Here is a 14,915-nt window from a genome sequence, read left to right on the forward strand (position 1 = left end):
GAGACAGGAAATAGAAATTATCACCACCAAAACCGTGAAACTGCCTATATGTAAGTGGGGGAATAGTTCCGCTACTGTGGGGAACTTTCCTGGCTTCCGTACTACCCCGGTGAAGTGGGCTAGCGAAAGGATCTGAGTCCTTGCTCCCACTTCTTTTACCCAGTGGCCTCCCTGCCCTTGAGGACTCCCCTTCCACTCTCCTGTCTGGGAGAGTTCTCGTAACTCCAACAAGGCTGGGCCCAGGATTCCTGGGGGGCTTGACCCCCAACCCTGCTGTGGTCACCTAGGACGGAGGCTAGGGTGTCCCCACTCCGGGGTACTCTCTCTGCACTGGGCACTTCTCTGATCCACTGACCATTACATACAATTTAAAGCAAATGCAAGTTATTTAATCAACAATTAATTTTAAAAAGAATAAGGGGAAATGGGAAAGGTTAAAGGAAACACATCAACCCGCTCTGTGGCAGGGAACATCACAAACAGTGTCTCTGGAATGTCAGGGCACTTCACAGTCTGTTCCTTGTAAGTCCCAGGCCTTCTTCTCAGGCCCTGGCTTTGCTGCAGGGATGCTGTGGGTTGGACACTTGCTCTGGTGGTGGCCACACGCTCTCAGACTCTAAGTGGTAGGACCCTTCTTCCCAGCGTCGCCCCCGCCCTGTCGGGGTTACGATCCAAGCCTGGCCTGGAGAGCCTCTTGGCTGAGGTGTCTCCCTGTGCTGGGCCCACTGCCCAGGGCCCCCCTCGCTCTCCCCAGCTGCTCACCGCACCCAGCTCCGGACTGCTCCGGCTCTACCACTCTGTCTCAGCGCTGCTGCTGCTCTGCCTCCAGCTCCCTGGGCTGCTGCTTTGGCCCCTCTGGCTCTGGTTGCTACAGCTCTGCTCCCAGGACAGAAGCAGCCTGCAGAGCAGACCTGTGACTCTGCTTCCAGCACTGACCTGCTTCATGGGCTGCTTTTCTGGCCCCTCTGGCTCTGGTTGCTGCAGCTCTGCTCCCAGGGAAACTCTGCTCTCCCTGGGCTGTGCCTCTGGCTTTGGGGCTGCAGCTCTGCTCCCAGGGCAGGGTCTGCTCTCTCTGGGCTGCTTTTCTGGTCCCTCTGGATCTGGCACAGCTCTGCTCCCCAGCTCAGCTCAGCTCAGGCCCCTGCTTTCTCCTTAGCTCTGCCTCACTCTGTCTGACCTAGGCAATTCCAGCTCACACAGAGGACGGGACTTCCCTGGCCTCCTGACTCCCTGATTAGCCTGCCGCCCTGTCATTCAGGCTGACCTGGAGCATTGGCCTCTCCCCATTGTTCCTGGGGACTATCAGTCTCAGGGTCCTGATTCCCCATAGACCTTTCCCCTTTTAGTACTGGGAGCTAGCCAACGAAAACACTCCCACTGAATGTTAGTAAGGGGGCAACAGTCCCCTAACATATATATAAACAGTGCCGTCAAGATGCACAAAATAAATGATTAAGAGAAAGGGAGAGACAGAGTCTCTCCCCAAAACTTCTCCCTTTTTTAGTAATATTAGGTGTTACTCCTGGCTATAGTAGGTACAACATTTTCATAGAGAAGTGAGATTTCGAGGTGATGGCAACCCTAGTTTTGCTCAGCAGTTATGACACACTATCTGGTGAACTTTGAGCTTCAGAATAGCTCTTTACATGCTTTTTAGCAGTAGTATTTTCCCTTTAGGGCCTGATCCTAGACCTGTTGAAGTCATTGGGAGTTCTTCCAGTCATTTCAAAGGGACTATGATGCAGTCAGTGTCAATTTCTCAGGCATGTCTTCTCTCCGTAGCAGATACCAGGTACGTCCAGATATATCAGTTTTGACTCAAAACAAGCATAGGGATCTGCTGGGGAAAAAGCAAATACTCAAAAAATGCTGGAAGAGGAAAGGGGGATGCAGTTTTAAAAATGAACTGATGGCTGAGTTATCAGACCAATTAATTTTGGTTTTGCTTTTATATTGGGTTTTTTTTAACTTAAAAATTCATTAATAATCAGAATAGGTTACTTTAGCGCATTCTACATGTGGGGACAGTTTCTTCCTCTGATTAGTACTTAGCAAATGGGAGAAGGGCTGCTCAATGTGAGTGATAGGACTTCAATCAGCCACTAACACAAGGAGTGGCTTCTTTTGAAATGTGATGATGCCATACAATCGCACTGTGCTAGAGATGCCATGATCCTGAATTTACAGAACACCGTTTCCAAGCATGGCCACCTAAATTGGCCCAGATCCCCCTAACTGGGTGCTGAATATGGTCTGAAATCAATATGTCTGGAAAAGTGTAACTGCTGAATATAACCTGAAGATGATAAAAAGACAAATAAATCCTTCATGTGTGGGATTAACATACCATTCTAATTTTGGCATCCTCTGTCTGGCTGCCTTGGTTTGTGTTTGTGGTGTTTTTTCAAACGGATTTCCAGATCCCCTCTCCTGTTATGCTTGGGCTAACAGTGGCACAATCTTTTTCACTATTTTTTAAGGTTGATGTTCTTGTATGTTAAAGGTAATACAACAGAAAGGGAAGATTAACAATACAAGATGGTATAACTAATACACAGCAGGTAACTCTAGTGCCCAGGATAACCTCCTCCCAGAAAGCAAATGGCAAACAACAGTAGAGGTCAGCATTGGTGCCCCATCTAAATCCAAGGAAACACCTTGGATTGTCAGGGTTACTCATTTCCACCCACTGATTAGCATTTTTGCCACCTCACTCACCCCAAAGGTCTGCCAGCCAAATTAGCCAATTGCGGGTTTTGGACCTGTGGGACTGTAAAGAGATCTTGCCACCTGTGAAATCGTCAGCCCTGGGTGGGTGGTATGGGGTGTGCCTGTGCCGAGTTGAGCACCAATCCCTGGTAGCATGTCAGGTATACCACCAAGACTGTAGCACCTGGTGGGTCCCAGAGACCACTCCAGCAATTTATAGCCACCTAGCTTCTCCCAGGGTAACCCCAGAAATCCTGTGCCTGTGAGCTGCTTCTCACCAGCCCCCTTTCTGTCTGTCACTGACACTTCCCTTGCTGCCAGAAAGAGCAGTAGCTGATTCACCCTTAACATAGTCATCTTTTATTGTCAGCTGATTCATTGTATTACAACAACCCAAGCCCATTAGGTAGGTGGAGCTGGCTCACACAGCGGATGACTGCTTCCCAGAGTCTTCATTATTAAAGTTCCTTTCTAAACTTTTTTAAACTTGTGGTTCATTTAGCAAGACTTAAAAAAAGTGCCATGAAAATTGGCAGTCCCAGGGTTTGTCTACACAGGGAGGTTCGTGCGCAGTGAGCTAAGATGTGAATTCAAAGTGCACTAGCTACACTGCACTTACTCCCTGTGTAGAAGCTCTTACTGCACACTAAGGGCTTTCCAAAGTGGATTCAGCTAATATGCACAGAGGCACGCTTAGTGTGCAGCTAAACGGCCCACTTGGGGAGTGAGTGCAGAATAGCTAGCTGCACCATGCACCAGCTACTGTGGGCTTTTTTCCCATGCAGACAAGTCCCTGGAAAAATCTAGCTGGGTAAGGTTTGATGCATGTAATGGGCTAAACCAATTTGGCCTTGCACAGGTTCAGTTTAGGCAGGAGCTGGCAACTGACTACCCTTTGCTGGTTTGCTTCTATACAATTTACACCTGCAGGAGGAATTCTCATAACCCTCCTCCCAGTGACTCCCTCACACCAACCACTGCCAGGCCTTTCCTTCACGTTGCTTCCGAGGGACCCACTGGCCTAACCACTTCATCTGCCGTTTCTAGAGGTTGAGTGGGGTCTTTCTTCAGATCCCCTTCCCCCATATCCAAAAGTCCTGGTGAGGGGAGAAGGAGCGAGGAAAGAGGGCTGGAAGCTGCCAGACCAGCCCCCAATACATACAGGGAAGTGGAAGAGGGAACAACTCTCATTCTGTGGCCAGAAAAAAAAGCTGATCTGAGAACAGGGGCAGATAGCTTCTCCAGTAAATTCCTAGTGTTATAGTTAGCGAAATCTCAGGATTTCCTTAGCAACCAATCAAGTACCAGATTTATGGACCTTCACTTTGCTAGCCTCCAGCTGCACTGGGATACTTTCTTTCCCAACTGTCAATTTAACTGGAGGAGAGGAACGCTGTGCTCCTTCTACTGCTCTGTGACAGGATCTGACCACTTTCTGGGACCCTCCTCCTACCCATCTCCCTATAGATGATCTTCTATAGTTGGAAAAGGACAGTGGCCTTAGCTGGTGACCCCCAGAGGTAGAAGATGAAGGGAACAACCACTGGCACCCCTGAACTTCCTAGGGGAAATGGGCAACTGAAGAGCAAAGTTGGGGAAGTGCTCAAGCTACTGTACGCCAGGCCCCTCAGCCTTGAAGACAAGAGTGGTAAGGATGGAGAAGCCAGGGAAGACTAGACAGAGACCAGGTGGGATGTGCAAATTGTGTCAATCCAGATCGGCTGAACTTCTTGGACTCGGTCTGATGATCATAGTTCCATGTGCACCCTTAGTTCCCCTGAGTTTTACTTCCAGGTTATCTTCAAGCCCTTCCTAGAAACCTACCCAATTAAAAACAAGAATACCAAAACTAACTAAGAAATCTACACCACCCTTCCAATGTACTCTTCTTGGTGCTTGTATTTCTTTATCCATATTTAAATTCATTCAGTTAAAAATTATCCTTGATGACTACAAGTGATTTGTTTTTTTTCTCATCAGTGATGTGAGTTAAAGATATGGAACTGATTGTAATTTGTACAAAATATGAAGTCATTAGCAATAGGAGACAAAGATCTGACAGCGCTAACATCAAAGGAAGCTGGCTTTATTTGGAAGCAGCATTGGGTTCATCACATTGAATTCTACAAGTTGACTTTTAAGACTGGCTTGAGAGAAGGTTAGCAATTTTTTTTGTTCTTCTGGCTTTTGGGGATCTTTATCATCCTCAGGGGCATTACAGTGAGTAACTAGTTTGGACCAGAAGAACAACTTAATTTTACAAGAAGCTCATTAACTCATTCTATTTAAAATCGGCTCATTTCACCCAAAAACCAATTATGCTTGGACTGGCAATGATCAGGACAGGCATTGTCTCACAGGTAATGGGGGGAGAGGACATAGGGAGTCCTATGGTATTATGTCGGGAAGACAAGGGTGACTCCCTTTCTTTGACTTTTAGGTCAAAAGAACTAGTCCCTGGGACAGCTTGACAATTAGAAAATCCTGAAGAGCATTTAGAACTAAAACAGCTGTACAATCACTGAAGGGTTCATGGCGTGGGGCAGAAAGCTCATCAAAAGAGACTATTCAAACAATTGAGTTCTATAATTAACACACAAAAATCTGTTCAGAAATGGTAATAACAGTAAAAGAGAGCTAAGAAGAAGCTGCCTACTCATGAGGCAGATGTGGTTTTGTTAAAATTTGAGAAAGAAAATCCATACATTTAAAGAGAGAAAAGAACATTAGAGGGAAAAATGAAAACTTTTTATTTCCCGGTGTGCAGTTAGAATACAAACTGGAAATATTTCCAAAGTAGCAGGCATGGTTGAAAAGGGAACCAGTCATCAAGAATCTGAAATGGATTTTAAGAGCATGGTATCATTTTAAAAATTATTTTAAAAACAATTTCTTTTCCCATTCTTATTTAGAACTAATTTACTGGAAGCTTGAAGCTGAGATCTGCTTCCTTCAAGAATTTACTTTTTCCCTTGTTGAACACATTGTTGTGTTACTGTAGGGTTGTTCATGGAAGCTGGGCTGCCGCTGCTTTAAGAACAGTGGTTGCTTTGGGATTTATTTTAATTACATCCAAAGTATTTTGTGGACTTTAGAAACTAAGGTCTACCCTTCTGGCAGCACGTATAGTACACACACTGCAGGCTCAGCTAGCATGGGTATAAGTAGCAGTGTAGACTGGGAGGCACTGCTTAGAGGACAACAGAGTAGAGTAGTGTGGCCTGCACTCCTGAACCGAAGGATATATACCCTATGTGGCTCTCTACATGCTCAAACAATACCTTCCATGTTTACGCTACTATTTTTAGCAGTGTAGCATCCTGCTGCCTCCCAGCTGCCGGAGCTTGTCCCTTCAGGAAAAGACTCTGGTAGCATGGAGAGGCTCTGATAGAGGGATGCAGTGGGGAAAGGCTCCAGCAGCTATCCACTGCTAGAACCTTTCCCCGCTGTCTACCCTTGCTGGACCTTTTCACTGCCGCATGTATCTACATGTACCCTACATCTGCTGGAAGTGTAGCGAAGTGTAAACAAGTTCTAAGTTTATTTACACAGCTGGTCTAGTTTTCTATTAAGCAGATCAATTGTGCTTCACCTATAAAAGATGCAGTCAAATACATTCATGCAACATTATTGTTTAACTGGAGAAGTTAAAAGAGACAAATCTTAAGGTTATTGCGCCACCACTCACTTAGTCATGTTAATGAAGGTTTAAGTGGAATTTAAGTGGTGCATTGGCCCTGTGCTAGCCTTTTGCAAAGGGATACATTTCCTACTAAGGTCCTGATCCTGCAGTGAGTTCCATGCAGGCTCTGGGAACCATCCTTGTAGAGCTTCTTACAGGATTAGGGCCCCAAATACAGGCTAACCATGCTTTATAGAGTCACAGTTCAACATTCTAGGGTTTATACGCCCATAATGTCCTCGTACAAACCTCTATACCATTAACTTCCTTTACTGCTGCTGCACACTGAACTGAAAATTTAAAATTTATGTGCCAGACCTTCCCATTGACTAAGTGGAGTTATGCCAGCAAAGGATTTGGCCCTTTGTCTATCCATCTGCCTTCTCCTCTTTATTAGCTTCAAAACCAGAAGCTGTGATTTACCCCATTTTACCCCATTAAAAATATGCTTCTGCAGTTGGAGTGAGTTAGCTGGTAGCTCCTTAAATCTTTTCCTCTAGCTCCTATATCGTCCCCTAAATCATCTGGCTGCTATGAGGGCTATGGTCTTAAGCAGCAGCCTGCCAACCCAAACGTGTCTCATTTTCTCTGCTTCAATGCCACTGAGATCTGCCACAAAGAAGCCTAGCCCCATGGAGACTCCTTTATCCAAACCCAAAGTAATAGTTAGCCTTCCGGTGAATGTAGAGTCAGGGAGGGACAAAGGAAAGTAAAGAAACTAAGAAAGAGCCAAAAGGAATATAAATAGAGTTGTCTTAAATTTCCCAGATTTAAATATTTTTGTAGATTTTTTGAATTTCAGTTAAAAAATAGTGATGAATTTTTTCATTCAGTTTTTTTGCCAAAAATTAATCTCATTTTCCACCATCTGTAGAGCTGTTCAGATTTTTCACAATTCTGATGAAATATTAAATTCAAATTTCAACAAGGAAAAAAAAGGAGCAAATTTTGGGTGAAAATGTTTGCATTTTTCCCCAGCTTGAAATAAAACTAATATATAAATAAATTGATGTTTAATATTTTAGTTTTTAATTATTTTTCTTCCAAATCTATCAAAGGTGTTGCTCCACATTTTGGGCTTTAATTTACATGCAATAACTTCAACTTGTCTTGTTGTACCATTGAAAGCCCCCTTCACCCTTGGTTCTCCCCCCCCCCCCAAAAAAAAAAAAAAGTGGTGGGAGAATTTTATCAGCTAGGAGAACTATTTTGTTTTTGTTGTTTTGTTTATTTTTCAACTTCACTTAATTTTGAAAGGGCTGAATGAAAAGGCCTGAGGCCTTAATAGAAAATTTACACTTCGTCTGAAAACAAGCAAAGCAACCTTCAGTCTGCACATAAATTGTTTCAGGAAGTCATGAGCTTCTGAAAACAGGGGTTTATAATGAGAGGCTGGGATTTTCAAAACAGCCTAAGGAAGTTATACACCCAAATTCCTTTGACATTCAGTGAGACCTGGACTCCTACTTTCCTTAAACTCCTATTTTTGCAACCGTAACTGTACTTTAGTGGCTATCCCTAGTGAAAGCTATAAGAATGGCAGGTTAAATTTTTTGCTTGCTAAGGTTGACAGTGTTCTGTTGAATATGATGAAAAGATAAATGAAATAGATTTGCTTAAAGTCAGGCTTTGTGCAGCTGTGAGTCCAAGGTTTTGTTTTAGCCTTATCTTCACTTAAAATTAATATTTTTTCCCCAGAAAAAATACAGGTGTCACAATTTTGATTTTTCACACTGAAAATATTTCTGTTTAAGAATTTCCTTGGAAATCTTAAGGATAATTCTGTTTTAAAATGTAACCTTGTTATGTTGGTGGGTGATCTGAATGGAAGAAAAGATTTCTCTCTCTCTTTCTCTCTCTCTCTCATTTTTTTAAAACTAATAGAAAGAACTAATTAAGGGAAAGCTAAAGGAATTGAATTCAAGGTTTGTATTGCACATGTAAACTAATCTTTTTACAATGACATCTTTCGAAAGCTGTGTAAGAATACTATTCATGCCCTGTCCTATCTAGCAAATCCTCCCCAGAAAAGGAGCAAAATGAAGGATTGTCATGAGCTAGCAATAAAGACTTTCCAGGAAGGGGTTCTATTCACACTTGTTGTTTGTCTACTAATTCATTAACATTTAAAAATACTGTATAATATCCTAGTTTAAAAAAAAGTCCAGTACCAGTCATAGTAGGTGTGTCAACTGTACTTCAGGGAAAGAATACCCTTGACAGGGTTAGGATCAAGTTTTTAAGTGAAAATACAATAGAACTCCAAGGAGCAAAGAATTGTTGAATAAATGCAGTGTATTCTCAAGTATTCTTATGTGCCAAGTGCTGAAATGTAGTGCATCTGTGAACACACTGAAGTGAAGAAAACCATCAGTTCAGTGGTTGGTGATTTTGTATAGCCGAAGCAAAATGGCTCTGTGCTTCAGAAGCTGCCACTGCATTTAGAGAGCGCTTTCTGCAGGTCCTGAAATATTAATGACCAAGGTTTAACGTAGTAGAAAACAAAAGATTATGTTGTGTTAAGAAAAAGGGGGAAATTCCTGTGAATTGTAGAATTTCAAAACCCTCTCCCCCTGCCTACTGCATCCTCTCAATCACTTCCTAGCCCCCGAGTCTGAAAAGAGGGTATAAGGTGGGAATTGTCCCCCAGAATGTGTAACTGCCGTATCTTCCTGTTTTTGTAATAAAATGTTAAAACCACAGCAGAATTTTCATCCCCTATGTGGGCCTGGTTATTCTGTACTTTGTTTACCATGTGTCTTGGTATTAGGAAAAAATCAAGTGATAGTCATTCATTGTATAATTTGTGTGAGCCATTAATACGATTAAGCTAGACGTTAGGTTTTAAAAAAATAGAAATGGAGTTTGCAGTGTGAGTGGGATTAGTTAGGTCTCAGGTTGTATTTTTTTCATCTCCTTTTCTTTTTTACATTGCAAAAAAGTGCTCTCTGTCGGCATCTATGTATGTGTCATTTTCAGAATTAGGGCATGATTGTGATCCGAGTTATGCTAATGCAAACCAGGTGCACCACCATTTTCAAGAGAGTTACTACCAATTTATACCGGTGTAACTCAACTCAGAGTCTGTCATTTACATGTCAGTGGTTTTAAACCAAATGCATCAAGGCTGCTAGCAGTATTTGAGCTCATTCGTCGAACATTGCAACTCTGATGTAAAAAAATATTAAGGTAGTTTTCCCTTCTTTTGGCAGCCCGTACTAGTGGATGCAGAATAATCCATTTTACACAGGTTGCCTTTGTTTACTGTGACTGACTGAGTGACAGCCTGTACCCAGTGGGTTTCTATTTGTGTTCGGGGACTAATTGTATTTGATGTGGAGAGGTTGGGCTTGACCCCAGAGCTTCTTCCTGCCAAAGCAGCGGTTTCTGATTTTAATCGAAACCCCAAGGCCATTTGAAGTGTAGCCAAAAAGCACCTTGCAAGCTGAACCTTATCTAATTATGTGATGTGTATAAACTCTGGAAGCATAAATCTTAGTCATTGGAGCAACATGTTATTATAAGATTCACTGGTCCAGTGACAGCCAAAGTGAGCAAGGCCGAGATTGATCTCGCAGTGCTTTTATTGACAGCGCTCCACACATCATGAAGTTTAGACTCGTTAAGGAAATTCCGTCAGTGGCTTTGGTTAGGAAGAGTGAAGTAACTCGCTCCTTTACAAATGGGTTGCTAAAATCACTGTCTAGGGTGTGTATCATAAAAAGAAAAGAATAAATGAAAAACAACAACTGGATGAGCGCAGAGAGGAAGAAAGGCGTTGAATGGGACTGCCTGTTCCTTTCTGTAGGCATATATGTAACAGTGTGGGAACTCTAAAGATAGTCTAGGTGCTAAATGAAGAGCCTGGAGAGTGAGTCATGCTGTAAATATTGGGAATAACCCTCCCTCTTACACTGTCTGTTCTCATAAAAAACGCCTGGATGTTTGCTCTGTCCCCTGAAGGGTTGAAAGCCAGTGGTGTTGGCTGCCTTCTCTTTTGCCAAGGCACAGATTTCTAGGATGACATACCTGGAGGCCCCTACTAAAACTTGCTATTAATGACAGTAATGAGTTTTTTCCAAGTGATGTAAAAGTAGCCATCCATGTAAATGAAGATGATGTCACTGAAAGGTTGCCAAGTGCACATGGGGATTCAGTGCCAGCACTGCAGTTATTGGATACCCTAGCTTCGAGGAGGGAAGAACATGCTTATTTCCTCCCTTGGGGAGAAAGAGCCAAATTAATCCTGCCTTGCCAGAAGGGAGACATGCCATTTCCGGACATGTAAGACTCAGAGCCTCCCTGCCAATCACAGTGGTTGCCTGTTCCACTCCATCTCCAAAATTGGCACTGTCAGGCTGTCAGCTGCCATTCCTTAAGTGGTCATAGAATTAAACAGTTGTGCCTTATTACTGCGCTGTATGAGTGTGTGCACGCAGGTGGGAACAGTGGGTGACATGCAAGTCCATGTATAACACAAAGATGAAGCAGATTTTCCAGCAAAGTTGGTAGGGAAATGTGCTTATAGGTGCCCTTGTAACATCACCAGACCAGCTTCTTAAAGGCCCTTGTTTGAATTAGAAATTGGTATCCCTCAGTGTAGGGCTAGCAACTAAGAACTTGTTGGTTTGTTAACTTCTCACCTGGGACTAGGTGGGCATGGTTTGTTCTTCTTTGAAAATGTCTCCAGCCTAGGTTTTGAGTAAAGGAGACAGCATTTTATTATCACATCCTGGGCAAATAACACTCTCCATTCCCTTTTCTCCTAGCTTGCAAAATTGGATACTACAAGGCTCTCTCCACAGATGTTTCCTGTGCCAAATGCCCATCGCACAGCTACTCCATCTGGGAAGGCTCTACCTCCTGCACCTGTGATCGGGGCTTTTTCCGAGCCGAAAATGATGCTGCCTCCATGCCCTGCACTCGTAAGTCGGACTCTCTTATTTAGTTATTCTTTCTGCCTCAATAATTTGTATGAAAAACGTTCCCTCGAGATGCACGTTTCACTTTGAGAAGTGTGCGGCAGCAACTTTCAGTAATCGTTCCTCTTAGCCAAGTAAACGCAACGTATCAAAAGCGGGTCTTTTCCCAACACAAAGCATAACATGAAATTTGTAATTAAATGAGAGATGAAATCAGTTGCTGTAAAAATAAATAGCTCAGCAATAATAATCAGAGGTTTGACCTCATGCTCCATTATTATCAGTGGCAGAGACAGGAATAGAAGCCATATCTCCTGAGTCCCAGTCCAGTTCACTATCCTCTGGATTACACAGCCTCTTCTGTTTTAAAATCTTAATGTTTGTAGAAATTGTGATACATTTGCTCACAGTTACTAGGATGAATGTAAATATTTGGATATTTAGTGAGACTATCAGTGTTGACTAGCTTAAATTTTACAGCATGACTCCTTAATGATGGCAGTAGCAGTCTTAAACACCCACATGCTTGGTTTGTTGTGCCCCGATACATACATAGTTTATAAGTGCATATATGCAACCTGTAAATCCTCCAGTCCCTCCAATTTGTGGGGAAAGAGGAGATTACATTTTAATTCCACAAGGATGTTTTCATCAGGGAGAGCATGCCTACGGGGGTAACTACAACTGGTATATCAGGCCAGGTATGTGTTAGTGGGTCATGCTGTTTAAGAAGTGAGACTTAAACCATCCCTCAGCCTAATATTTTGATAATTGAGGGTTTTTTTCTGTATGAATATAATATTCTGAGTTAATAAACATAAAGGCTATATTTTGCTGGGGTATATTCTTGGCTCCCATTGAAGTCTATAGGGACTGCTTTTGGATCAGAATCAGGATGTGGAGGTGTCTGTGAGAGAGAGAGAGATTTTTTGTTTTGTTAGTTTTTTATTGTAATCCAAATTTCTTATGGGGAGATGGGTCACATTTTATAGTGTCCCTTTTAATCTTCATTTCTCCCCTTCAAAGAGGAAATCATTTTTTGTCCATCACTGTTATAGCACTGCCCCTAAATTCCAGCCCTTCCCTTCCAATAATTGCACCCCTAAGCACCATTATTATACCAGCTACAGATTCTAATGAAAACCTGGCCTTAGTGAGAGAAGTCCTGACCAAAAATGAAACTACCAAACGAAGGTTTGAGGTAAGGCGACACAGTATGTGCAGGTGACCAAAGTGCAAAGAGAGAGTTCTAATGGATAATGAGTCATATCCAGGAAATGGTTTTGTGGAAGGATAACATGTATATTTACAAGTACGGTTCTTTCTTGTGAAGCATATACCTGCAAATGATCAGTTTGGGCTAGGGTCCATGTTTGCTAAGTTTAATCACTGTGGGTGAGGTTCTGACCAGCTTGTGTGTGTAGTGGGGTTGAGGCAGGTGCGATACTCGGTCACAACTGCAGTCGCTGTTTTCGGGATTACCCCCAGGGTTATAGCTTAACCCAAGAAATGGGGACATAGCCCTGCCCCCACTCCTCACTTCTGCAAATGAGAATACCAGGCACACAGAAACAAGGAGGCTGCACAGTACCAAATGCACTGGAACATTAGAGAAAGAATGATGGTCCAGGTCTGAGCTCTACCTGGAACAGTGTGGGTTTACACGGCACCCACTGTAGCCCAATGCTCTGATTTGAGCCTGTATATATTAAGGAAAGAGTGTGCATGCGTGCGCTTGCATGTGGTCTGTAAGAAATGTGAAATGGATTTGTTTTGTTGGATTGCTAAAAAAAGTTAAAGGGTTTATTTCTATGTGACCCAAAATGAAGGAGAACAACAAGGTTATTTCAGTGTTTGTTTATGATCGAGAAAGCAGTCACATACGGCAGGCCGCACACTCTCCAGCACACCCCTCCTCTGAAGTTTTTGGCTTAGCTGTGTTCTAATGTTGTTTATGACTGTGTATGCTTATGACATATACAACAGAAAATGCTCTGATAATGCAGTGTATCCCCACGTGAGCATGCTAAGGCTTCATCTCACAGCAAGATGGGTTTTGCAAGAGGACACCCGCTGCACTGCTCCTTCCGAAACCAGTTCCACGTAGCCATTGGCCAACTCCTTCTGGGCAAGTGACGGAAGCCATTTAGGGAGCCTGTATGTAAGTAACCCCTCCAGAAGAACCCCCTGAGTTTGTCTGCCTTTCCTGACAAGATGTGGAGACGGAGAGGAACATAAACATCAGAAGTTTTTTTTCAAACTGATTTCAGACGCTAATCAGTTCTTACCAGTTGGTTAAACCAGGTGACAAACCCAATTCCCTTGTGCTGACAGCCATAATAATCAGGCACCTTCTTTGTTCATTATGCTCTCTTTAACCCTGGTATTCTCATTCAGCCCTGCATTTAGTAATCGCTCAGTGTGACGGCACACTAATGAAGAAATAAAACACAGTATCTGAGATCCATTCTTCTAGCAAAAAGATAGACTATGCTCCAGTGGCTTGTAAAATCAGGTTTCTGTTCACTTGGAGAACTATTAGACCAGGTGAACAAAAGTAGTGTTGGGTAATTTGGAGGGAAACACCTGGAATGCAGGTGGATTGATCCTTTTTTTAACTATATATTATTATTTCTAAACCTTTTTTTAAGATGAAGAACTTCAGTCTTCTCAGGACTCTTTTCTGTAGATCCTTGACCCTTTGGTATCGATTTCTTTTAGTAATGTATCGGCTGCTCTCTTGTCATTTGTATCTTACCCTTTGCAGGCTTGGGGAGGAAGACTCTTACAGCTTTCCATTAACCTGATTGTGCTTATGGATGAGAGGGAATTAGAAATCTTCCCCCTTTCCCTTTTACACAATTCTCATGTTTACGAAAATTGCCCCTAGTTTCTGATATGCTGGGCCGATCATGTTCCCCAGAGCTTGGAGTATTCTGACACTACCCCCTCTGCATCAAAGATTTGATGAGGAATATTTTATATGTTCTCTGGATTTGTCCTGTGTTAAGTTATACAAACCACTTTTTAACTCTTGCTCATGCCCCCTTTAAGTAAATGACCCAAATTCAACTCTTAGTTACACTGGTAGAAATCAAGTATAGCGCCACTGATACCAGTAGTTACTCCTGACTTACACCTACAATATTGAGAGCAGAATATGGCCAGGTAGGATTGCATGAGTATGAATGACAGCAGAATTTGAGCCACAAGTTGTAGCTGGGACATGTGAATAGGGCAGACATAGATGCACAAAGACAGGAAGACATACGTTTACTTATGGGACAGAAGGGAACTTTCACTTCAGTCTCCCCTCCGCGGGATAATCACTGATATTGTGTCATTGCCAAGGAAAAGAACCACTTCCTCCTTTCTTAGACAAAATTCTCCTTCTTACTTTGGATCCGCCTCATCGGCTAAGTCAGGAATTCAGGCTTGCAATTCTAAAGCGCACAGGGCTTGTCAGCTGTGTGCTAGGGCAAGGAAATGGTATGATTGACCTATAGTACACTTGAGCAGAAACTATGGAAAACGGTCATTTTTCCCCTCTGGAAGCATGACAAAAGTTATATTAATGCAACTATTCAGACCTTCATTATACT

The 14,915-nt window shown here is 42.8% G+C and overlaps 1 protein-coding gene across 3 annotated transcripts in view; it reads left to right on the plus strand.

The window, feature by feature from the left end:
* EPHA4 (EPH receptor A4) overlaps positions 1–14,915 on the plus strand; it is a 125,303-nt gene that overhangs the window by 42,656 nt on the left and 67,732 nt on the right. For all 3 annotated transcript variants that reach the window (XM_043522581.1, XM_037908802.2, XM_043522580.1), the window contains exon 4: positions 11,161–11,316. In XM_043522581.1, the coding sequence (XP_043378516.1) occupies positions 11,161–11,316 (156 nt within the window). The remainder of the gene's footprint in view (positions 1–11,160; positions 11,317–14,915) is intronic.

The sequence above is a fragment of the Chelonia mydas genome, chromosome 9, assembly GCF_015237465.2.
Source record: "Chelonia mydas isolate rCheMyd1 chromosome 9, rCheMyd1.pri.v2, whole genome shotgun sequence".
Classification (NCBI taxonomy): Eukaryota; Metazoa; Chordata; order Testudines; family Cheloniidae; genus Chelonia; species Chelonia mydas.